General features: G+C 34.2%; 1 protein-coding gene across 1 annotated transcript in view; it reads left to right on the forward strand.

Annotated features, from left to right (window-relative positions):
* LOC150091387 (protein DOP1A) overlaps positions 1–27,669 on the forward strand; it is a 519,845-nt gene that overhangs the window by 461,651 nt on the left and 30,525 nt on the right. Inside the window, exons 28-29 of the mRNA XM_090390176.1 lie at positions 14,974–15,141; positions 20,151–20,292. Coding sequence (XP_090246302.1) covers positions 14,974–15,141; positions 20,151–20,292 — 310 coding nt within the window. The remainder of the gene's footprint in view (positions 1–14,973; positions 15,142–20,150; positions 20,293–27,669) is intronic.

Raw genomic sequence — 27,669 nt, forward strand, 5'->3', positions numbered from 1 at the left:
TAATCATACAGATGTTATATGAAAATATAAAGCTCACTAAGGATGTTTTATGACAGTCATAATGGATGTTGGACCCAGGTCAAGACCCCTCATTCAGATGTCGCGAAAACCTGTATATTACCAACGTGCACAATCACTTCATTCACTGGATAATCCAAGCAGAACTGTTCATACAACCTTATTTCCTCACCCTCAGAAATACCAGCTACCTTCTGAGTGGGCCCATCACTCCCCAATATACATTTTATCTCAATAATTTTCTTTTATTGTTAGAATAGGGACAATTTGGGCTCTATCAGCCCAAAGAAATGCACAGTATACATTGGATATAACCTTAATTGTACCTTATTTAAAAATAAATCAAATTTTCCTCAAGAGTAATGTTTAGCTGCTAACTCTTTAGATTTATGCCAGAGCATCCATATTTTTTATTTGATTCAACTCTTCGATGTCTCACCATTGTAATAAAGTTGCAAAGTTTCTCTGTATTTTGCAGAAATTCAGTTTTTCTCCATCTTTTTCTTTTTAGAAAAAAATGAAATAAAATAAACTTTTAAAATAGGAGTATTTTAACTATTTTTTTTTTTATTTGTGAATTTTTGCTTTCATTAACAATTGGCCATCAGATTTGTTGTAGTCTACATTACAACATAGAAGCATATGATAATAGTATTGCTCTCTACGTATTTGTGTATTTCTAACCTAATTAACAAATGCCTTTCAGTTAGGTTACAAATAAATATGACATAATTTCCGAAGACATACATGCCAGTCACATTATTATGACCACCTACCTAGTATCCAGAATATGCGCCTTTCACAGCATACACCACAGCCAGCCGCTGTGGGAGGGACTCAATAAGTCTGTGGAAGGTTGCTAAGGGGTATCTGTGACCATGCAGACTGCAGTGCACCCCAGAGTTCCTGTAGGTTCTTTGGTGGAACATCCATCCGTCTGATGTGTCGATCGAGGTGGTCCCATAGATTTTCAATTGCGTTAAGATCCGGGGAATTCGGTGGCCAAGGGAGTAGCTTGAAGTCTTCGTCGTGCTCCTCAAACCACTCACGGATAATTCTGGCGACATGGCATGGTGCATTGTCTTGCTGATAGATACCAGTGAACACGGTCAACATGTACGGGTGTACCTGATTGGCAATGCTTGATAGGTAACCATTTGCATTCAGGGTGCCCTCCAGGGTATCAGCAGACCCAAGCCATGCCATGAAACATTCCCCAGTCCATAACGCTGCCCCACCAGCCTGCCTTATGCCAACAGTCATGTCTGGGTGTCTGTTCTTGGAGATTTCATGCCTAATATGCCACTGTCCATCCACTCGGTGGAGCAGAAACTGTAGCTCATCAGAGAAGGCCACCTGTTGCCTCTCAGCCGGGATCTAGTGTTGGTATTGCTGTGCAAACTAACGGCATTGTTTACAACAGGTGATGTCGCCAAGCGTCTGCTCCAGAGCCCAATGTGCAACAGGGTTCGCTGCACTGTTGTGTTGGAGACCTTTCTTGTGGGTCCCACGGACAATTCTGGATGGTCAGTTGAGCAACAGTAGCACACTAATCAGTCCTGACCAACCGTTTCAGCTGACGTTCACCTCTGAGATTAGTGGTGCATAGGGCTCCATAATTGGCATGTCGGGTCATAAAACTGTTCCATTCATCCCATCTTATTATTATTACTAGCTATATGGTGCAAGGAAGCCTGAGGCTTGTGCTGCATCAACCAAAAAAAAAAAAAAAAAAATTCCCGAGTTACCCTGAGAGAGAGAGAGAGAGAGAGAGAGAGAGAGAGAGAGAGAGAGAGAGAGAGTGAGTGAGTGCCAAAAGGGAATCGCCAAGAAAGAGAAGAATGATGATATCCAGCTCAGGACCCTGGGTGTGTCAAGCCCATACTTACCAGATGTGAGCCCCTGGCTTGATACACTTTCACTACTCAGCACGTGAGCATTTCACAAAGTCCGCTGTTTTGATAATGCTGGCACCCCTGGCTGATAGCTAACTATCATGCCTTTTTCCAGGTCTGATAGGTCGCATGCTTGATCCATGACAGAGGCTGTTATTGTGTTCACGGATTCTGAACATAAAGCCTTATATGCTTGCTGTGTGTGAACTTGACACATGTTCTGTATGATTTGCTAGGCGTGTGTGATGTCTGCATTGGGGGGGGGGGATGGTCATAATATTGTGACTGAACTCTGTATATGCACAATTTTCCATGTTTTGTAAAGTCTGAAAAAGGTAACACGCTTTCCTTGTGCACTTTATGTTGCTGTGGTTTTTTAATTTCTAGTGGTGGGAATTGTAATATAATCAGACATTTGCAAACAAATAAGCATAACAGCAGTGTGCATAGAAATGCAAAAATTGTTGCATTTCATAGCATTGATGATATGTGCAGAATGTTTATTTACTTCTTGTCAAAAAACATAATTTTCCTCTGAGATGTGTTGATTAAGCAGGTGCATTTTCAGAAATGTTTTGTTGATAGAGAAATAGCAAAAAAAGAAAACCATTGTGGTATAAAACAAAAACAAACATTGTTAGTGAAATTCCATGGATTTAGAAAGAACTAGTAATGATGACTGAAAAATGGGACATTTTTTATTGTTACAGGTAGTAGTAATCAAAATATGATTCCAAGCTGTGTTCCTTTTTGGTGACCTTTTGTAAAAAAAAAAAAAAAAAAAAATTGTCAAAAAAAAAATCAAAAGCAATCTCAGTGCCTGCAATGGAAGGTGACTCTATAGGTTCAACATTGGACATCTTCTGAACAGCCTGAAAACATATGGAACTCAAAAAAACTGTTGGCATTTAGTACTGATAATCCTTTCGATGATGCTGGCACCCCTGGCTGATAGCTAACTATCATGCCTTTTAATTTGATCCACCTGTTGTGGTAGACCTAAACTGGAGTAGCAAGTGAAATAAGAGAGGATATTGCATACTTAATTAAAATAGGCTGTCCTTGTCATCTTATTAAATTGTGTGCTGAAAAGGGATCTGAATGCCTTCCATTGAAAGTAGATGAATATTTTGTGAAAATTTTCACTATGTAAAAAGAAGTGCAACAACAGAAAGATAGATTTAAACAATTTCAACAGAAAAAGTCTGCAAAATGTGCCAGTCTAGTTACACTTTGGCCATCTGTGGCTTGTGTAACTGGACTGGAATATGTAACAGTGGCAACTTTTGACAAGTCTGTTTAAAGAGTTAGAAGTTGAGAGAAAAGCAATATGAGCACCTCAACTTTCTATCTAATAATACATACCATCAAAAAAATAATCTGAATTAAATGTAAAAGTTTAATTGCCACACATGAAAGTGACAACTGCTTCATTCAAGAATGTCTTGGGTCATAATACAACCATAGGCAACAATGGATTGCCCCTAGGCACAAGTCTCTATCTGTAGAAAACTGGATATTTCAACTCTAATAGACCCTTTATTGCCAACCCACATTGGGGGGGAGTGAAGGCGGAGATGCCTTCCCCCCAAGTATTCTTCAAAACGAGTTGCTCACCAGTATTCAATGCTATACAATACAAAACATAATCTCTTCCCATAAATTAAAATTAAAGTCATTCTATTTCACCAACAAAGACATTCTATTGTGAAAAGGTTAATAATAAATAAATATTGGCATTGGAAATTATGCATGCAAACTTAAGAATGACATGATGAAAAAATCTTGAAGCAGATCTAATCTTCTACTATTTTACCTTTATATTTATACTAAAGCTGTGTTTGTCAATTGTTCAGAAAGGAATATACCAACAAGTAATTTGATCACATTCAGAGGCCATGCAATCTGTTATTCTAAATAATAGGTCTCATGCTCAAATTCTTAATTCCCACTGGGAATTGAGAATCTGAGCATGTAAGACTAGATTTTCTGGTACTCTATGGATGTTACTTGTGCACCTGTTGTTTGAATTAATGGTACATGCAGTGTACACTTATAGTGTACACTTATTGAAAAAATTTAACTCACCCTTGTATATTGTAAATGATGCAAATCATGAATTATACTGCTGTTTGCAGTGCTTCCAAATGTGTAACACTAAACACTATGTAGGAAGTTTTTAAAGTGGTTCTGTTTATCTGCATATGCAGTGCAAAAGTTAGTGTCTTTTTGGGTGTTATGCTTGTGCTCTCCTATAATATCCACAAATATCCATATAGGTAATATCCACCAAGCAGAATGAGTCTAGAGATAACTTACCCTTTTGTTTGGTAGTTATAGCTAATGACAAAAAAAAACTATTATAACAAATAATACTGGCTGTTATATAGACTACATTAGATTAAAATTGAAGACACCTCTGGATTTAGCATGCAAAATACATATAGGTTAAATATAAACAAAGTTTTTTCGTTTCATAATGTAATCATCTCTGACCATTGTAGTATCAAAAATTTTTGTTAGAAATAAATCATGGATAAGTCCTTTTTGACCCTTGTGCTAGTAATCCTTTAACAATAGCAAAAGACCTACATTATTTTCTTGTTCAATGCATTTCCATATTCTAGTTGCACTCGCAGTACTAATGGTTTGAATATTATCTTTCATCATGTTAATCTATTTACATATTTTACTGCTGCTGGTTTATTCTGTATTTCTGTTTTAACTGCCACTGAATCATCCAAAAGAAGTCTGGATGCTTTGGTGGCAGTTATAAGCAATTTCCTGAAATTAGTCCCAGAAACATTTGGGATTAATTTCACTGATTTCAGGTAACTGCTTATAATTTCTTACTGATTTTAAACCAAGGGTTTAGTTTTTGAAATGCTTGTTCTAAAATTTTCTAAAATTTTGAAACTGTTGTTCTAAATTCTGCTCATTTGTACATTTCAGTGTGGGAATGTTGCTACTGTACAAAATGAGAAATGCTTTAATTTTCTTCTAACTTAAGGAGCAAGGCAACCTAACAAGTCTCGCATAAAGTATAAAATTGGCTCAAAGAAAATAACATACCAAATCTTTGTTATTTTTTATTCATACTCATCTATCAGTGTCTTAGTGTTATGTATAAGAATTCTTTATAATCCAGTAATGATGAAAGATATTTAAATAATAACATAATTGAAATTGTGGAGAGTATTTTTAATGGCATGTTTGCCATTTATTGCTACTAAGCCAGTCAACTTAGTGAGGGGAGGGACATTATTTTTGTGTGTGCACTCTTTTGTCATTTGAATAATTTGTCTAATTGGTATCTGTTTGGAAAAGTCCTGGTTTGAATCCAGTAGTTGATGAGAGGAACCTGTCACGGTGCTTTCACACAAAACCAAGTTAGTTCTTCTCAGGTAGAGGTATAGTTTTATTTTTTATCCAATTAATTAATTTTATTCAGATTTGCATCCCTCTGGTACAACATATACAAGTTACAAACAATCTGTAAATACCTCATGGCCTGAGATGCATTGGTTTTAATCTAACACAGAACCTAATGTTTCTGCTAAATATATTATTACAATGTTCTAGAATTCTGTGCCTAACAATCTGTTTTGTTATATATTGAAAAAAAAAATAAAAATAAATAAAAAAGGAAGAAAGAAAGAAGCAGTAAGAAAATTGCTGGGAAATATTTTCTTTTACAGTATTCTACAATGTATCAGGTTTGATCAAAAAAGTTTTGTGAATGATCTTATAATTCTTGAATACATAGTAGTAGCTAAACAGTTGTGAGCAGCTTACAGTGACATTTTTTTCAGCATTGTCATGCCAAGTTTTAACTTGTTGCATGCCACTTTAGCAGAGAGCTGCTTTAGCATAGCAAACACTTCTTTTTCTCATTTGTTGCATGTACTGAAAATGATAAAATATAAACAGTGTGCAAACATTAAATGTTGGAAATTAAATTTTGTTGTAAACTTGAAGGTTAGCTGTGGAAAAACATGAAATGCTTGTTGCAGTTTTTGGATGGGGCTATGATGAAAAAAGTTGAAGTAGTTTCAAAGGCTTCATAAGGGAAATTTTTTGCGCAGCAGTCAAAATTACATGTGAAGGTCATGCCAATTGCATTTTTTGATAAAAATGGGATGATGTTACCAGAATTTGTCTTGTAAGGTGTCACTGTTAATGCAGCTTGATACCTAGAAGTTTAAAATTGTTGAGAGAAACAATCCACCATAAACAACCCAAAAAATGGGAAAATGGTTGGATCCTTCACCATGATTGTGCATGGTGTCGTGTTCATGACACCATGCTAGATCAAAAAGGCTAGATCAAAAGGAGTTGAAATATATAATTCAGCTTTCTACCAAGACATTTTAGAATGGCTGAGAAGCAACCCAAATAATGGTAAAATGCTTGGCTCCTTCGCTGTGACAATGCACACTGTTATTTGTTGCATGGTTTGACCACAAAACCATTCCTGTAGTGCCATACCTACCTTATTTTTCTGATTTGGCATCATCATAGTCCGGCAAATAAGGCGGGTGCAGCTTGACAGCTTAGCCAAATGCAACTTTGGTTGTTACCAAAATTAAAACAAGACACAAAAGGAAAATAATGAGTTGATTCAAGAAATCTAATCAAACATGATGAACTGCTTAAAAGCAGTCACAATTGACATTTCAGAAATGTTTTGACTAGTGGCTAGCATGATGAACAAATGTGTAGTTGCAGAAGGCAGTTATATTGAAGAACATTAAAAATATAAACATTTATCATTGAATAAAATTGATTTTTGCAACGTTCACTAATTTTTTGATCAAACCGTTTCTGTAGTGTATAATAATAAAAATTAATAAATAGTTTATGTTGTAAAAATTTCAGTACAGAATTAAATACACTCTCTTTATTAAAAATTGATTTGAAGTTTTTACCTTACTAACAAATATTTTTCCTTGCTGATGGTGGTGCCATTGTTTTCCCTTGCTGTAACCTATGTTGGTGGTGGTGGGCAGAAAGATTCCCAGGTACTGTAAATTGCTGTTTGTTTTGTGTCTTCTGCATCTGATGAAATCTTTTTGCTTGCATGATCGAATATGATGTCTTCATGCTATAGTTGCACTGCATGTTTTGAAATCACTGCTGTATTCTTGTTGCTCTAAACTCCTTAGAGATATATATCTTAGGAAATTTTGTAATAAAAATACTGAACTTTTTTTATAGCTAATGCTGATAATGCCTAAAAATATAATTTAAAATTTGTTTTCATTATAATTTCTGAACTTGATTACTTAACTTTTATTTAACAAATTAACATTGCTATTGTTAATAAGTTATGGTAGTAGCAAAAAATACTTATAGGATATATTTTTTACTTAAAGGTACCATATTTTTATTTCAGCAACTTTTTTTATTATTTTTGAACAACTCTTTCATAGGCATATTTTTAAGCTAAAAAAAAACTACTGAGTTTTTATTTTTTCATGGAGTTTGCAGAATATGGATGCACAGAAATAGAGAATGCTCAAAAGATGGCCATTTCTCTTTTTCATATTTGTATATTCATCATAATTCTATAATCCTAAAAATCAGTAAAAACTCATTACTATAAATTGAATAATCGTATAATTTATGGGTATTCTTTTGTTTTCTTCTCTTTAAGAAATTTCGATATGTCACAAAGATCTATTTGAAATGCAGATTTAATGATAATTGTTCATTAATGAGAACCTGTATGTTCTTTTTGTTGATAAATTAATTCTACCCTTCATATTATATCTCTTGTATCTGAAACCTTTTGAAAACATGACAGGATTTAGAATTAGAAAAACGTTGATTGTTTATTATTTAAATACACTTTATATTATTGAATTCTGCTATTGCCCTTTCATATAAAAATAAAGTATCTTGTTTACAACCAAAATTTAATTTATGATTTTAAAATGATCATTTTATTAATGTTTCTAAATAATGCCTTCCTAAAGCACGGAAAATTCTTGAGCATCCTTTACCTCTGCATTCAAGGAAATGTTGTTTTTTAAATTTTTAATAAATATAATGTTTAAATTTACTTCTGTTTAAAAGATGTAATTTAATTTTTGTAATGATCAAATATGCCAAATATTCAGTTTTTAATTTGCATATTTATTAACCCAAATCCCTATGTCTGGACATTGGTGACAGTACTGCTCCCTTCAGGAGATTACTTTGAATTGCTGTTTAATTCTCCACTCTGATAGATAATTCTAAAGATTCTGAAAATGCTTCTTTCTTAATGTACTCTTTCTGATTGCTTATATAATGAAGTATTAGGTTTAGTGACAATGATCAGTAAGAAATAATAGTTACAGTAACCATTATTTCTTGCAAAAATATTGTTGTTCCTTTATTATGCTTATGTTATTTCTTTCTTATTTATACTTGCTTTATTTTTTCTTGTTTTGTTTGCTTTATTCCTGCTTGCTGTTCTTTCTAGTTTCATTGCCATATGTAATTATTGAAGTGTAGGTAGATCCACTCAAGGAAATAAAATTGGTGACTTCTTCCATTGATCTTCTTTCATTAATTTCTTGAGAGAAAGAATATCAAATTTGTAACTAAGAACATTTATATAGCATTTTATTTGTATTAAAATTTTAATACTATAACATCTTCTGATACAGTTCAGTGTTTTGTGTATTTGTGAAGCATTTTTGAATTGAAAAGACAAGTCTTTTGTCAATTTAAGTTATAATTATAAAGTTATAATTGCTCTTAAGGTCATTCTTATCATATCAGCTTATGATATTGGTAAATATAGTAGTGAACAAATCTATTAGGTTGCTGTACATTAAGCAAAATACACTTGCAAAAATTTTAAGCAAACATCTTGTGGGAAAAATCAAATGGGGAATTATTAATAAAATATATTTTTGGTAAAATTGTGCATTTGAGGCTACAGGTAGTAGTATTAGAATAGTTAAATATGCAAGAAAGTGAACTTTTTTTTCTGTAGTTGTTGGGGGGAATTTTTCCAGCAATTAACCACCCACTGGATAAAGGCAAATTTCTGCACCTCTGTTCTACAACTGTCTTTCCTCAATTTGAATTTATGCCCCCTTAGGTTCATAATCTGAACAAGTGAAAGAATCCCATCAGAATTCAGCGTGCTCAACCCATTCAAGGCCTCATACACCTGAGTGGATTCACCCTGCAGATGCCTAGTCTCCAGATGCTGCAATTTGCAGAACTTAAGCCTCTTGGTAAGAGGATCCCTTCATTCCCCTCACCAATCTTGTTGCCCTTCTCTGTACATGCTCAAGCAAATCTACATCCTTCCTAAAATGAGGCTTCCAGACCTGTACGCAGTACTCTCGGTATGGCCTGAACGTTGCCTTATACAAGGGGATAATCACCTCCTTTTCCTGCTAGCAAAATTCCTGAATATCATTGACACTACCTAATGACCTGCTCTTGCAGCCTGTCTCCATTGCTCAGAAAACTTCATATCAGACTGCACAATTACTCCCAGGTCTTTTTCATTTTCTACCACCCAAAGTGTAGTACCACACAGATGGTACCTTTCTCTGAGATTACTTCTATCCATATGCAGTACTTTGCATTTGTCAATGTTAAACTTCAGTTGCTATTTCTCAGCCCATCTGCTAAAATTTTCTAGATCCTGTTGCAGTAGCACACTGCCATTACTGTCATTAACAACCCTGCCAACCTTTGTATCATCTGTAAACTTGGACATTAAGCCAGATATACCTTCATCAATATCATTGATAAATATACAAAACAACAAATGGCCTAACACCGAACCCTAGGGGATTCCACTAATAACATTAGTCCACGAAGAACAGCATCCATTGATTACCACCCTCTGTCTTCTCCCACTCAACCATCCTTTTATCCATTGTAGCAACTTACCCTTAATACCATTCTGCTCCAATTTGTACAATAGTCTTCCATGCACAACAGTGTCAAAAGCTTTCCTGAAATCCAAATATATAATATCAAAATTATTTTTTGCATCCAGTTCCTTTGTAACCACATCATAATATCCAATCAAATTTGTTAGACAAGACTTCCCCTAACAAACCCATGCTGTGTCTGAATTATTGCTGTAGTCTTGTCTACATGATCCTGCAATGCATCTTTAGCCAGTGACTCCATTATTTTACCCGGAACAGAAGTTAAACTAACTAGTCTGTAATTACTCGTGTCACCCCTCGATCCCCCCCCCTCGCCTTTGTGAATTGGGGATACATTTGCACATCTTTAGTCCATGGGGACTTCCCTCGAGTCCAAGGATGCCCTCACCATCCACCCCAGGTCCCTTTCTTATGTTTAACTTCAACAATTTTCCCTCCACTTTGCTCTCAGTTATTACAAAATCATTAAGCACTCTTTTACAATTTGATAAACTTCTGGCATTTTCCTTCCTTAATAACTCCTCATGTATGAATGTAGATGCAAAATACTCATTCAGTTTGTTTGCTATCTGAGCAGGATCATCAGCAGTCAAATCATCAATATCAAGTGGACCAATCTGATTCACCCCCTTCCTTTTAGAGTTTATATAAGTAAAGAAATCCTTGCTGTTTTTCTTACTTAGCATCCTTTTCCAAGGATATCTCATAATCCCTTCGCTTGCCTAATCTCCTTTGTGACTTGATTACAGACCAGCTTATATCTGCCATAGGTTTCTGTGTAGTCTGATAATTTATATGCATCCCATGCATTTTTCTTCTGTGCCATGAGTCTCATTAGTTCATTTGACAATCATTTAGGCCTAAACCTTGAACAATATTTCTTAATAGGTATGAAAAATCTAGTAGTTTCCACGATTAATTCCTTGAATGCTGTTCGTAACATTATCAGTTGATCCCACTGTACAGATTTTAAAAACTGTCTGAGACCACTGTAGTCACCTTTACGGAAACAAAAACCATTCCCTTTACCCCTGATGGTTATTATATCTTTAAGTCATTCCACATCAGTACACTGTGCTCACTGCCACCTAGTAGTTCCTTTATCTGCAAATTCTTAATTCACGAATAATCACTGCTGATAACCAGATCAATTGATCTGGTATTATACTGGTATAATTGATCAGTATTATACTCTCTGTTGCCTCTCGAACATGCTGCTGCAGAAAACAATCATCCAATAATTCTACAAAAGTCTTGCTAGTGTGCGAATGACAAACCCACAAGTTCCAGTCAATATCTAGGAAGTTAAAATCACCCGTTATAATACAATCTGATTTATTGGTGCATTCTATTTCTCTGTACAATTGTTCGTTGTACTCATTAGGCCCATAACACACTCCTACTCTTATTTTTGCTTTCCCAGTGCTTATTGGCGCCTCCGTAGACAGGTGAGCAGGAGCAGCACTGCATAGCACACACTGCTTGATTAGACTGGTGTTCGAGCCCGTGACCACCAAATACAGAGGATGTGGAAAGGTCAGGGAATGCCCACCGCATATCCCTGGAGCAATATAGCCTTGGTTGCTAATGCTCCTAAAAACCAAAATAACATAACATAACCCAGTGCTTATATCACACCAAACTGACTCAACGTTGCATTTTCTATCTATGTCAGCTGGATGCACTTCCTTTGATTTTATGTTTTTCTTAATTAACAGCATAACCCCTTCTCCCGTCATATCCTGTCTATCTTTTCTGTATGCATTGGACTCCCCAAATTCCAATTCTGCATTCCTAATATTCCGCCTTTTATCTCTTGACCAACACTTCAAATTCATCAAATTTATTTACTATACTTCTAGCATTGGTGTACATGCAAGTATACATGCACCTATTCTTATTCTTAGTATGCTTTTGAGCCATGATGGTAAAATCTTTGTAACACTTGTCAGACTACCAACTGTTCATTCAATAATCATGTCCAAGACCTACTTAGAGAACTTAACATCTTGGTAGACAAGGTTGCCCAATCACCAAAGCAGCCCCCTTCCACCCTGGCATGCTCAAATTCAAATACCAGCATGCAAATTCTCCCTTAGAAACTGGATTAAGTCTGGTACTCCATTTTCTTCTACCTTCAGCTATTTTCAGAACACCGATCTGAACATTCTGACTTCTTATGAGTTTACACAGATGGCTCAAAGTCAGAATCATGTGTGGGATCTTCTGATGCTATCTTTTGAGACAATACTATATCTGAACTGATTTCCCCTGAATTCATCATACATACTATAGAGTTGGCCTTGGATCACATAAGAACTGTCCAATATCAGTGTTTTTTTATATACACCAATTCTTTGAGTGCACTACAGGCTTTCAGTGATGAGATACACTACTCATCCAACCCTGTCCTGGGTTCGGCAAATGATATGCCTCCTTTACAAGATGGATTCGATATCAGCTTTTGCTGGATCCCAGCCACATCAGTATTAGTGAAAATGATTTGACTGATACTATAGCAAAATCAACAGCCCTAACAAGTAATCTTGGCATTATTAATCTCTTATACTGTCTACAAATAAATAATCTGTAATAAGTTAAATTCACAGTGGTGAGATTCATGGCATTGGCATGAAAAAAATAAACTGTATGAGATTAAGGCTGTAATCAAACTATGGCAGTATAGTTTGCACTGGGATCATAAAGAGGGAATTGTTCTTGCTATGCTTCCTACATAGGACATAGTTACCTGACACACTCCTTTCAGCTGAGGATTGATGATCCACTTATGTGCGAGCAATGTGACATCTTCTCTGTTAAACATATTTTAATAAAATGTACCAGTTTTAGAAATGCACATTTTATCCTTTTAACCATCTGACTGAGCTATATAGTTAGGTTTTATCCGACAATGACATGTGTCAGCATTTTTAAGTTATTACAAGCTGTTAATCTGTGTATACACATATAAAATAGACTGTTTATTTTTACTCTAATGATTCCCTTATTTTTTATTTCTGATATAAAACTTTTGACAAGATAACCTATTTCAAAGGTAACCAAAATCTAGACCATTTTAGAAAATTTTAACTTTGCCCCGCCACATTATAACCTTAGTTGTTTTTATGCCATTAAAAACGATATCAATCAATCAAATATTCAACTTTTCTGAGTTTATTATATAATTTATTTTACAGCAATCAGACTCCTTCACATTTCCCAGAGATTCAGCTTGCTTTCAACTATGACAATGATTTTATGCTTGGTGCATCACAACCTAAGCCATGATGCACTGAGTCCAACTTTAAGGCAGCAAAAATTGACTAAAACTGAATATTGTGTAAATTTAGAATTCTGAATAGTAGTTTACAGCAATGTGGAATAAAAAGATATGCATATATATTATTATACTAATTTCCTTCCAATTGTATGTGGCTTACTCTCCCACACCAGAAGAGGAAGAAATAGGAGTATTTGCCTAATCAACTGCTATTTTTTTTTCAAGATGAGAAAGTTTCCCATCCTCAGTCTAAAAGCTTCATTGTGTACTTCTGTTTATTCAAAAATTTCACCCAAAATGTAACAAAAAAGGTGCAGACAAGAAATAGCCTAAACTATTCCAGTGCCACATCGTTCCTGTGCCCACTGCAGTACTACTAAAATGTGATGTTCAAATTAGATAACATTAAAACTAATTAATCTCTTTTTAAATTTAAAATTAAATGAAATCAAAGTATTGATTTCATTTAATCTGGCAAAACCTGGGTAATAGCATTAATTTCAAATAAATTAATGCTATTACCCAGGTAAAAGAAATAGAACTGTTTTTGAATAACAGATTAGCAGAATGGGTAAGTCCAGCAAGATATAAATATGATGAAAACTTATTTGCATCTCAAAGGAATTACTCACTCTTCTGGTTTATTCTTTAATTTATGTTTATAATTTACTTACATTGTGTTTAGATAGACAGCATGTAGGAACAAAAATATAAAGTGGGCAATCACCCACTTTATATTTTGTTTGTTATTTTTCAGTAATACTGTGTGCACGCACACGCACAGTGTTTCACCTAAAAGGCATTAGGGTCTATGTCTGGGCCTTTTTTGTCATACTTGCACACTGAAATTTTTGAAATTGACATTAAAATTGGACTGGGTGTTATTGTTCAGATTTTACAAAAATTTTGCCTAATCAATTGCTTTTTCTTCTTTATGGAAAAGTTGTTTCACATCCTCAGTCTAATGTCATTGGTAAACTAAAAAAAAAAAAAAAAATGCAGGATGGAAGCCTCCTCCTCAACAATTCCTGTTGAGGGAAATGGACCATAATCTGCCATGCTCGTCCAATGCAGGTTGACAGATCAACCGTATTTAGCAGTCAGGGGCTTGAACCCCCAACTCAAACTCGAAGAACATGTGCTACTGTACTGCTGCTCTTACCACTCGGCTATGGAGGCGCTGTCATTTGTATATTTCTCTTTATAGAAAGATTTCAACCCAAATAAAGCTGCAGATGATAAATAGCCTAAACCTATAAATAAGCGAAGATAGACTATAGTGGCTTTTAATTGAAACACTGTGTGTGTGTGAGTGTGTGTGTGTGAGAGAGAGAGAGAGAGAGAGAATAATTTTGGTTATTGTGTTTACTACTTTCTTTCTGGCAAGTTGCATATTTATATAATAAAAATATGAATTTTAAATTTTGACCTCAATGTCAGCCAGTCCAGACAACAAATTGTGGTTCATGTCTTATATATAGCAGCATTAAGAGCATAACAAGGTCTCCATGGCTCTATGAACCTTTTGGGTAGCCACACTGGAATATTCAAGCATTCATCATCTGTAGAAGGTTTTCATAATTCTACTAACAGCCACACAAATGTGCTGGAACCTTGGAAATTTATAGCCATTTATAAAATTGCTATCATCATCATACCATTAAAAATTGAATTAAAGGTTCATTGATGATTTTAGTGAGCTATAGTATTAAACTTATATTTGGTTACTTTTTATTTCCAGCATTAGAAAGTGAAGTAAATTTAATTTACAGCTAAAGTTAAGAATGTATGAATATAAGATAAATTTTTTATATATAAAAAATAACTTTATTATATTGTTTTTTTATATGAAATTTATATATCATTTAAGCTCCCATTTGAGACGTCTGTCAACTCTTGAGACTTCATGGGTTGTAAGTACAAGTAATGGCCTGAATGCTCATAATCATCCTGCTTGGCTTCAACTGTATCTTTATGTCTGTAAACTTTTAGATCTAGCTGTATCACTTCCAGCTGATATGCTGCCACAGTTTCAAATGTAAGTAATAATCCTTTATTATCCACTGATATAGATAGCCACTTCACACCAGTGATCACCATGTAGGTTCCTGACAATGTAAGGACATTCCATGTCCTTACATTGTCATAGTGTTCTCTTAATTCTGCAAGTCTGTTAGTATTATTTTGTGATATATCCAAATTGTATCTGATTATGAGGGAAACTGTCTAACTATGATCGGATTCAACTGAAAATATTACAAATAATGTAATTCAGATAGCAGGAAATAGACTTTATACATAAAAAAAACAGATACTAGAAACCAGTGGTGTCTAGCAGATACCACTCATTTCTGTTTATTGCATTATTATAATTAATATATTATAAGTTGATATTTACCTATCCAGACAGAATGATAAAAATTACAAGGTTAAAGTCAATTTTTACAGCAAACTCTTTAAAGGAACATCTACTTAACTTGAAAAGAACTTTATTTTGCCTGGATAATAAGGAGAAAACCCCATTCATTCATGTCTGATCTCTACATTATCTCTAAATAGGTTTAAATGTATCTTAACTTGGTAATGCCTTATGATTCACTCATCTAATTTACTGCCACTTAATCTAATCTCTGTCCACTTCTCTACAGAATTTCATATCTTCAGATGGGCTAACTTAAAAGCGTGTTTTCTCTTTACTAGCTAAAGAACCACTATGTGCAAGAACCTGAATTACACCCCATTGATGTAAGCAAGTGATATCTAGGGACAGACTCCAAAATACAGTCTGTCCCCGGCATACGTAAGAGATACGTTGCAGGACTTCTTACGTAAGTCGATTTTTATGTAATTCGGGAATGACTAGTAAATATTGTTACTATATCCCTGATATGTCAAAATTACAAAAACTACATAATATCCTCAGAAGAATGAAGAAAATTAGTTATCATAGCAATTAAAAACTTTATCTGGGGTCAGTGGTGAATTAACCGAAGTGGCACATCAGAAAAGAAAACATAAAAAGAAGAAAAAATGCATTGTTGTACTGTAAAAACTGATATGTATTTTTACGTTGTATAGGCTTTATAAGGGCTACTAAGGGAATCAAAACCAAAGTGTACATATTTAAGAAAATTGGTCTATACCACACAATGAATCAAAGTGTATACACTTCAGGTGTGATTAAGACACATTAATCACAGAGTGTTGTAGGCTGAATAGAGTTCAGGGAGGTAGTATGTGATATGAACTCTTAGATCTTCATCTGTTTCATATGCTTTTTTTTTTCTCTCCATAAATTTCACAATAAGCAATCTTGAACTTTTAGTGTTTAGTGTTCCATCAAACATAGACTTTCCTGAATCTTATGAAATGCTTCTGCCATTTCCTTTAATTTGACCTGCTTCTTGGGTTGCTCCAGTTCCTCAATGGATTCAGCTCTCCCTTGCTCCTCAACTATTTGCACATTCAACTGGGATAGGTGTTCTGTTTTTAAATCTTCACCTTGTTCATCCACAAGCTCATCTACATCTTCTTTCTCCAGGAACTTCTGGGCTAAGTTTACAATTTCTTTGGTAACAGAAGACATCAGCTCATCTTTGTTGAAGCCTGTTTTGTTAAGCTCAGAATTTTTTAGAAGAATTTTCCAAACTCCACTCATACAAGTTGTTGTCATATCATTCCAGGCTCTTGAAATGTTGCATATTCCAACAAGGATTTTAAAGGTCTAGAGTGTAATTCTCCAAAGTAATAGCAGATGGGAAACAGTCCATGTGGCTTTAAAGTTGTGGGGCTTTCTCTGAAGTGCTTCAGCATAGTTCACCTGTCTCAAACACATGTCGAATATTTCTTCAAAATTTTTAAAGCAGAAAATGTCATTTATTTACCTAGATTCTAGTTACGCTGCAGGTTATTATTCAACATAGTTATCCAACATAGTTTGTATGGGAACGAAAATAAAAACTTATACCTATTGTTCCTTCATTCGACTTCACCCTTAAAAATTTTACAGAAAGTATCTTTACAATTTTATCAAAAAAAAATTTACATAAGTCCGAAATTACATAACTCAGGCTTATGTAATAGTTGAACCAGATGTGCACTTTGGCCTCTGTAATAGTATTGTTTTCAGAGATAGGTTTTTTTCCTTATCCCTCAGTGAGGCTCATTGATGATTTCATCTACTCTGGACGATAAACACAACCAGCAGCAAAATTAATTCTTGACAGCTAATGTTTTAAATCTTATCCACCGTATAAAATCCTTACTTAGGTTAAGAAGTTATTTGTATTAATGTTCAGCAAGAGCATAAAATAACTAACAAAAAAAAATAATAATAAATAAAAGATAAGAGAATAACTAACTAAAAAAAGTAATTAAATAAAGATCTACTCTACTGCTATTGAAACATGCAAATTAGAAAGAATTTTTTAATAACTGTTAGTTTTGAGATCAATGTATTATATGTAGCATGCCAAGAGAATCAGTGAATGCATAAAAGCAGAGAAATGTGAAATATTTTTAAACAACTGTACTATATGTTTCTTGGATTTTTTTAGGTGATAGTATTTAAATTGCTTATTTAATGCAATGGTCTTAATGTTTACTGCTGAAAAGCACTTTGCCTTATCCATTAGATACCATACAATATACAGCAATGCATGGCATGCTGAAAAAATATGTTACCTTGATATTTCATTAAAAGGTTAATATGCCATTTATTTGAAAGAAAACATGATTGTGACAGCCTGTTTCCTCTTTTTAGATCACAAATGGTATTTAGGGACAAATTCATGGTAAAGGAACCTCTTGATGTTAGCTGCTGTGTAGTGTGGGAAGTTTGAAATTTGGAATTATAAAAAGACAAGAAAGGGAGTCCTACTTTTCATCATTTTGAAAAAAAGTCAAAATAGCATTAGCTACTCAGGCATCTCACAGCAGTAACTTAATTACCATTGTTTTGTCATCACATGGGACCAGTATGTTCCAAAAGAGGCTGTCATAGTATCTCATCATATAAATAAATGGCAGCTTAACCTTTTATCAATTCAAAATGCAGTGCAATACTAAGGCAAAGTTTTGTTCTGATACTAACATTATTGGCCAAAATACTAAACTGAAATAGAAATTTGGGACCTAATATGAATCTGAAATTGCAGTGTGAAAATTTGCCAGCATAAGTAAGCACTTAGATTAAAAAAAATGTTTGCAATATAATAATTATTGCCATTGTTAATTAGATATTGCATGAATTAGTGTATGGAATCATATGATTTTAATTAAAAATGTAGTCCATTTCCTGATTGCTTATACTTATCAGTGGCTTTTCTAGACTCTTCTTTGGTATCAGTCATTAACCACCTAATGAAAACACTGATATTAAAGTTTGCTAATGATACAAAGTTTGGAGGATAGTTTACAACAGTAACCAGATGTAATTTGATACCCTGCATAAATTAGCTCAGCTCACTCAAAAATAAAAGTTGAAATATAGTGCTCATAAATGCATAGTTCTGCATTTTATAATAGTAATCCTAGATTAGTTAATTACATTATGAATCAATAAATTTAAAGTATTTCAAGAGGAAAAATATTTGGGACTAATTATACAACTTTGCATATAATTCTCTTAGTATAGGTAAAGCACATAGGTCAAATTTTCCATCAGGGACAACATGGTAATTTCCTTTTGTGGGATTGCCATTTATCATTGGACACCAAACTCAGTGGTGTGTACCAAGGAAAGTATGGCAACAAAGCATATGATGTTATCAAATGTCGAACAAGGTAATTTTAGCCAGGTGTGAAAAGGAAATTTCACTATGACAGCAGGAATATTCAAATTGCAGTACAGCATTTATTAGTGTTGTGTAGGGAATTTTTTTTTTCTGAGCTTCCATTCATCCAGAGTATATGTGTTCTGAAATTCTATGGTGAATTTCAGAATACATACTCTGGATGAATGGAAGAAAAACATTGAGAACTACATCCACATCTTGGATTAACAATATTTTTATAGAGTTGTATCGATCAGTAAAAAAGGTGAATATATGTCTACACAAGCAATTTTGTTACAGTAACAAAATTTTCATCCATTCTTTATTAATTTTTAATAAAATTATTGCATTGGAAACTGAGTACATTTTAATTAGATAGTTCGATATAAAGCAATAGTTAGACCATATCATAAGAGTTGTATATGGGTCTGGAAATCTCATTTCCGGAAGGTGAGCATCTGTTGGAAAGAATACAAGATCAACAGAGTTAGTTACTGTTATTGTTGTTGTTATTTTGGTTTTTAGGAGCATTAGCAACTAAGGCCATATTGCTCCGGGAATATGCGGTGGTCATTCCCTGACCTTTCCGCATCCTCCGTATTTGGTGGTGACGGGCTCGAACCCCGGTCTAATCAAGAAGCGTGTGCTACGCACTGCTGCTCCTTCCCACCTGGCTACGGAGGCGCGTTAGTTACTGGAATGAAGATGTATTCATACTGGGTCAAATGCCTCTCCCATGCAAAAAAAAAAAAATGATTGCAAAAGAATTAGGCAATTAGGCCTCTTAGTCTGACTCTTTTCAACAAATATTTTGGATTTACTATTAAGGATGCATTACAGTTTCACTTTTAAGTGAATGAATGAGCATTAATCTGTTTATATTACAGCACAAACAGAGGTGTCTACAAGTAATCATTCTGACAAGGATATGATTGTTAAGTGCATTTACTAGTCATGTGAGTTTGAATAACAGTTATTCAAGTTATTGCTAGTACACTTCTATCTACCACTTGGCTGTCTCAGGCCATATGATGGAAAATGTTTAATTGTTGAACCTCTTATACACAATCTGAGAAGTATAACATTTGGGGGTGTAAGCTTATATAATGATAAAAGGGTGGTTAACTGGACATAAATGAAGTCCCTTGAGATTTTGTGCTGCCCTAAAGGTCTCTGTTTCTTAATTTTGAAATTATATTTTGTTTTTTATGTACATCCAGAACTTATTAGCCAGCAATTCAGCAAACTTGAGTAATAAAATTCTATTCTATAGGTACAGATGGGCATTTGTTGGTGACAGTCCACCACTTTCTTCTGAAACAAATAATAATATTAATAATGAAGATGAGGATGATTTGCCAACTCCAGAATTTGTTCCCCACATTATGCGACTTGCAGTACTGCTGAATAAGAAGGTATATGTTCTTTTTTTTTTATTTATGTTCTAATGTTTATGCAAAAAAAAAAAAAAAAATCTTAATTAACTGTCAACAAAATTGTTTCCCTCCCCCCCTTTTCTTCATTTAATACTATGTTTAAAGTACTTATTCTGCAATATTATTTTCTAATGCTAGTATAAAATTTATTATTTATGAATCCTGGGTTAGTCTAAAATCAGTATAGAAAATCTTTTTTTCCCCTTGCCTTTTAAAGAGTAGTTGATTCTAATGTCATTAACATTATTATCACTTGTCTCCTCTCTATAAATGTGTACTTCAAATAACTGCCTACACAAGATAGCAAAGAAAAGAAAGTAAGGTCACACATAAGAAGCTAAAATCAGTGTTAATTGTATCAATATAGGCAATAGATCTGTTATTTTTAGTCATTAACTGTAGCAAGAAAATATGAATTAAAATCAGGAAGGCCATACTTTATAAACCGTTATTAACATTACCTAAAAACTTTACATTAATTTGTATATTTTTTAAATAGAACTTTTTCTTGTTTTCAATCTTACCAAATGATATTAACCATTAAGCAAATTGAGACTTCAAAGAAGATGACAGTATTGTTATTTTAATAATAATAGCTATGTTACTCAATGAAATGCATGACTCATACCTCTTTGTGTGCATTTGGAGAGGTCTGGATTTGAATCAGAGAGATAGAATTCTTCATTGAAGGCTGTAGTCAGCCGTGAATTATTTCTTCTATTTCAGCCTACTTAAGAGAAGGGATTTTGCTTTTGCAGAGATAATTATAGTGTCTAAGACATTTCTTAAACTATTTTCATTGGTAAAAAACATTGTTGTAAAAAAGATGCAAATGCCAAATGGAGAAGTCTGCAGAGAAGTACCCACAACAACTAAGGCATTTTTCAAGGTTTAAGCTATAATGGTTGGCAGATAAACTGATAAGTTTAGTGGCAGAGAAGAAATATATATGGGATGATTTTTGGGAATGCATGGTATTATTATCAAGGACTACAGAATCCAACAGTAAGTACAACAAGTGCATAATCAACTTTCTCAAAGAATTAGGCAAGTTAAGACAAATTATATGAGAAGTCTTTGGCTAAGAGTACAAAGAAAAGTACCAAGGGATTCTTTATATATGTTAACATTGGAAGGAAGGGAATGAATCACATTGGTCCACAGGATGGTATAACTATTGATGATTCTAATAAATACAAAACCAGTGAAAAACTGAATAACTATTTTGCATCTATGTTCATACATGAAGATTTTAGAGGAGGATTTAACAGAAGTCAGTTTAATACTAATGATAGTTAAGTGATTTTATAATAACAGAAAGGAAATTGGAAGTGAAACTGTTGCAGCCAAAAGTGAACAAAGCCTGAGGCTGATGCAATCTCTCCAGTTATATTAAAAGAAATTGCAAAAGAGGTAGCTAAACTTTTAACCACAATAATGTAAGCATTCTCAGATTCATGAAAGGTGAAAATGTAAGATGTACAAATGTATCTCCTCTTCGCAAGGTTCAAAGGTTGAAGTGAAGATAACTGCAGACTTGTAAATTTAACATCTATGCCAGGGAAAATAATGGACTCAATAGCTTAAAGGAGTAATGCAAGTAGGAATGGAACCATAAGACATTCACGTCATGAATTTTTAATGAATCTTTAGTAAAATTCTGCATCTGGGATTTTACTAAAGATTTCGATACAATTCCACATATATAATTTTTGTATAATGTGACATTGGGGCAAGTACTACTGTCGTTGGCTAAAAAGATTTTTAGGTGGGTAGACAATAGAATGGTTATAAAAGATAACTATTCTTCATAGACTGTCAGGAATGAAGTACCATAGGAGTTGGCTCCCTTATTCTTTTTTAATATTTATTAATAACCTTGAAGTAGGTTGTTTTGATTTAGTTTAATCAATTTCAAGTTTGATGTGTCAGTTTGTTGATGATATAGTCGAGATAGCTGACTGCAAGCCTACCAGATCAAGAGGACTTTGTAAATGGACAGGAGAACTTTGTGAATGTAATTTTGATTGTTTTATATATAATATGGGTCTATGCCACAAGCACAATTTGTAAGTAAATTTTTAAATTTAAATGATCCAAACTTTTATTTTTTTTATTGTAGTAATTTTACATTTCATTGCAATTCCAAAGAATATAAGCAGAATGCATGCTGGTCAGGGAAAAAATCATTTGGTTAAATAAGCTGAATATATAAATAAATAAATATAAAGGTGGGCAGATGTTAATGGCAATAATCCGAGTATGCTACTTCAAGAAGAAGGTCTAGGATAAACTAGGTAGGTGAGATGAAAAATGGAAATTTAGGCTTAGCATGATAGTGCAAAGCACTGCGTTTGGATATTAATTATTTCAAAATAATATATGAACTCTATATTATTTTGAAATTTATAATATATATGGGATAATTGTGCACTCTGAGCTGTACAAACAGGCTGATGAAATGAGCTCATGGGATTCTGTCAATAATATACAGGAATTTTACCAGTAGGGACAAAGACGTGGTTATCTTGTATAAGGCAAAGGCTAGGCTACATCTGGAATACCACATACAGATTTCTAAACCTTATTTTAGGAAGGACATAGATCTGAAAGAGTTTATAGAAGAGCAACAAGATTATTTGTAGCATAGAAGAATATTCTTATCAAGAAAAATTAGAGTTCTGTAAATTGCATTCTCTAGAAACTGAGTGTCTGCACAATGACATTATTGTGTATAAGGTTATAAAAAGGTTAAGTAAAATAAGTGCTGATGGCATCGTTACTTTTTGCACAAGCATACAGTGGGATTTAAAATTGAAAAGGGGGGTTGCAGAATAGATATGCAGTCATTTGCATTCAACCATTGATTGATGTGTGGGAATTACTTTGAATTGAACATGCTTCCTGTAAAGAACATCTTATTCAGACAGAATCATAAGAAAAAACCAAAATAACCTGCAGAAAAGATGAACTGGGACTCAATTCATGAAGAGCTAATATTGTATTAACTTTGGAAGAATCTAGATTTGTTTCTCTTGCTCTCTTCAGTTCAAATTGAATCACATTTACAATGCATGTTCATGAGTCTACTTGCACTCAGGGGGTGAGTTTTTTTTTTTAATTTTGGGTATATATTAATGAATGTGCAGTTCTTTTTTTTAAAATTGGGGTGTGCAGGGTATATTATTTTTAAAAATCCATTTTTATTTTATATTTTAAATTATTTTTGTTTAAGTATATTGTGATATTTTTATCTAATGCTAATTAATACAACATGCTAATGTTGTATTAATTAGCATTAGCATTATTAATTAAATAAAGCAAACTAATTTAATACAACATTAAATTAGCATGCTATAATATAGGTTTTTTTTTTTTTATGAAACCCCCAGACACGAAGGGTATTAGAGGTAGAACCTATATTATGAAAACTAGAGATGTCTGTTAGACTTGAATTTCTATAGATTGAAATTTTCAGGAAATACAAGTGAAGGAAGATTGTTCCAGAAGGGAGAAATATAAGGAGTAAATGAGGAAAAGTATGGATGCCAACAGCTAGTTGTGGCATATGTTTGGACTGGTTTGGAAATCAATTAGGTAATTATGAATGCTAATTCAGAAGAAGAGCATAGAAAAGATGTGGCAGAAACTGAACATGTGAGAAAGAATGGAGAAACTTTATAAGAGATTAGTTATTAATTAACATGACTGCTCTCTTTTCAATGAAGTCAAGAAGCCCGAGAGAGGTTTTGGGTCTACCATATGTGGGAATAATATTCCAAGATAGGATGGATTTGAGATTTGCAGAGAGTTGTTGTTTAGAGAGAGAGAGAGAGAAAAAAAAAAGGTAATGCTGAGATAGAAAAAAAAAACAGTTTTTTATGGGGGGCAATAATATTACTCCCCCATAATCCCTAATTGAAATATGTGATCCTGTCTAGAAATCTGAATGCTGTTAAAGGTTGCTTCTCTTTTGTAAGAAATAAGAAGGGATTGAAGTTAACTAAGTTTTATTTGTCCCATTGGAGTATTACCTTGAGATCAGCATTTCTGGAGTTGGTGGTGGAAATACCTATAATTAGAGCTGGTTGTGCAGGGCAAGGTTTCTTGTGCTAGAAGGTGGAATGTGCGGTGCTATCGTTAGAAAAACTATCACTAGGATGTTTGGTCAGTGGAAGAAAGTAATTAACAAGAATAAAAATGAAAATACAAGAGAAGGAACTGAGCCTTCGTGAATACCAGCATTAGTGTGTAGAAGTTAGAAAAAAGGGCACTATATTCCATCATCTTCAGTGAAAATTCAGAAAGAAAATTGGATACCCAATTGCAAAAGACATTTGGCAGCCCATGGGCTTGACTGTTATTCGTGGGAATAAATAAATTTTCTAACATTTTAAAACAATTAATTTATTAATACACATATAATGCACACAATATATTAGTACACTTTTAAGAATTATTTTGCAAAATATTTGGTTATTTTTTGTTGTACACCATTCATAACACTGTTTGCATTTTTTTAAACACTCAAATATATTTTCTAGCATATTTTCTTCACATTGAAGGCCTTGATCCAAAGTTTCAAATGCTGCCAACATTTCATGTTTGGAAGGTTTAATATTGCCCTCATTTTCATCCATTTCATCGCTGATATTGTTACTAGTTCTTTGAATACTCTCCACGTTGGAGTCATTTGGATATTCAGCTACTATGATATCATTATCAACTCCTAAAAATTCGTCAAGAACAATTTCTCCACTGATCAAACTTCTCACTTGGAGTTCTTTCCAAAATTGCTCAATACCTTGTAGTAGTTCATCCTTCTCATCACTGTTAATTGGCATTTTAGCAAAACCTGCTTTTGTGAAACAATTCTTAATCATTGTTTCCATCACATCTTGAGTCCACACTTTTCCCAACTCTGATTTGCAAAACCACAAATCTATAACAGAATCTATAGGTTAGTTGGTTTCTTTGCTCAGTGTAATTTTTTTCAGTATGCTCCTTTGGTAGCGCATTTTCAAATTCTTGATAATGCCTTGGTCCATTGGCTGCAGTTTAGATGCAGTATTCGGAGGGAAGAAAACAAACTTCATACTTCTAAGTTTTGAAATTACCAAGTGAAGGTGGTCAGGGCAGGGCAGTTGTCGGTAAACAATGCAATTTTTATGTTTTTGATCGTCATCTTTCTATCAATCTACTGTTAAGAAATTTCACTTGTCATCCAAGTTTTTTGTTGGAGTTGTAATCCAATTCTATTGACTTTACTCCTTTGCCTATTACCAAAAGGCCTCAGTTTTTCATTACCAGCCATATTTGCACCAACGAAGACTGTAATTCTCTCCTTACTGTTTTTACCACCTAAACGTTTATCATCTTTGAAAGTCAGTGTTTTGTTCAGCAAACATTTAAAAAAAATAGATCTATTTCATCAACATTGAATGTCTTTGGGTTCCTCCATAATTTTTTTTATAACTGTTTCATTCCAATAGGTACAGTCCATTCCAATAGTACTTTCAGCAGAAATAGCATTTTCAAGTATAGCATGGAGCTTTTTAAATTTGTCTAGCCAACCAGAACTGGCTTGGAATGTTTTATGTCCCAGAAAAGGTGCATATTCCATAGCACGTTTCTTTTATTAATGGCCCTGATATTGGCATGTTTTGGTCTCGAATCAACTTCACCCCCTTAAAATTGGCCATTTCCTCAAACAGTTTGAGAATCGAAACAGTTTTTCAGAATGGTTGACACACACTACTGGCAGGGATGCCAAATTTAAAAGCAGCTTTTTTTTTTTTTTAGTGCCCCGATCTACACTACTAACCACTTCCACTTTTTCCACTACATTCAAGGATTTCCTCTTAGACCTTGTAAGGTTACTTGCACAGCAGCTAAAACAAAACTAATTTAGGGACCGCTTTTACCTACCATGTAAACAGAGACAGGTGAAATTTAGTAAAAGTGTGAATGACTCATTTCTGTGAAACAACAGATGAATTTCCGGGATAAAGAAAATTCAACCTCTCCTTAATCTTTGCTGGTGGCTGTGGACACATAGATGGCAGTTGACCAGCTCAACTTCTCGGTATAGTAGAGGTGGCTTTATAGGTTTTGTGGGGGCCAGAGGTGTGAACAATGCAAACTTGGGTCTCTCGGAATCAGTTTGTTATATGGAAATTTTCTTCGTTACATGGAAACTATTTTCAATGAAATGACCAGGGGGAAATTAAAAAAAATCAGTAAATAGAAAAATTCACTATACGGAAGTTCGTTAAAGAGAGGTCAGACTGTATATACTCAGTCCTTTCACATAATGTGGCCGTGATAATGCTCCTTGCAATATAAACTTTCTCAGACTCCCACCAGTCATTAGCTGGCAGAGTACAGTAGAGTAGAACAGAGTAGAGGCAGCGAGATTACACTAGCTGATCTGGATCCACCTAAAGATTTAGCAGTAAGTTACGTCCGTAGCCGAGCGGGCAGGAGCAGGAGTGCAGTAGCACACGCTCTTTGAGTAGACTGGGGTTCAAACCTCTGACTGCTGAATACGGTTGCTCTGCCAACCCGCACTGGACCAGTGTGGCAGATTATGGTCCATTTCCCTCAAAATGAATTGTTGAGGAGGCTTCCATCCTGCAGTGGGTTGATAATGGCTGCACTTTGCTTTACTTTACTTTTACGTCCTGTGGGCAATCTAGCTGCTGGCCTGAAAAACACCATTAGAGCTGAATCCTTTAAATGCAAGGAATATGGGATCTTGCCATGATGCCCATCATAACCACAAAATATGCCATTCATATTGCATGGTGGAAGAGATGGAGGGATACTGCAGCCCTATTCTGGAGGTTAAACATGGGTTTCATCACCTTGCACTGGATAACGAGAATCATCTACTATCTAGTATTGCTTGACAGAGGGGGGCAGCATTCCACTGTGTGATGTGGATGCTACATCTCAGTTCTTTAAATTTGTATTAGTATTAGTTGTAGAAAATGATGCAATAAAAAAAGCATATACAGCATTAACAAAAAAAAACAAAAAAAACTTTCCTCATTACCACTTGTCCATTCCCTCTAATAATTTGTCTAGTTCTCAAATTTATTTAGACTAAGTACTTCTGTAACACTAGATGGAAGGCTTGTTCCAACAATCAACTACCCATTGGCTGAAGGCAAATTTCTACAGAGCAAGAAGAAGGATGTCGCCAGCATTTAGCTTACTTAATCTATTAAAAGCCTCAATCAGATCTCCTTGTAGGTGCCTAATCTCCAGACACTGCAATTTGCAGAACTGAAGCCTTTCGTGGTAAGAGCACCCTTTTCTTGCCTCACTAGTCTCATTCTTGTTCTCTATGCC

The sequence above is a fragment of the Mastigoproctus giganteus genome, chromosome 1, assembly GCF_048544385.1.
Source record: "Mastigoproctus giganteus isolate SK-2022 chromosome 1, ASM4854438v1, whole genome shotgun sequence".
NCBI lineage: Eukaryota > Metazoa > Arthropoda > Arachnida > Uropygi > Thelyphonidae > Mastigoproctus > Mastigoproctus giganteus.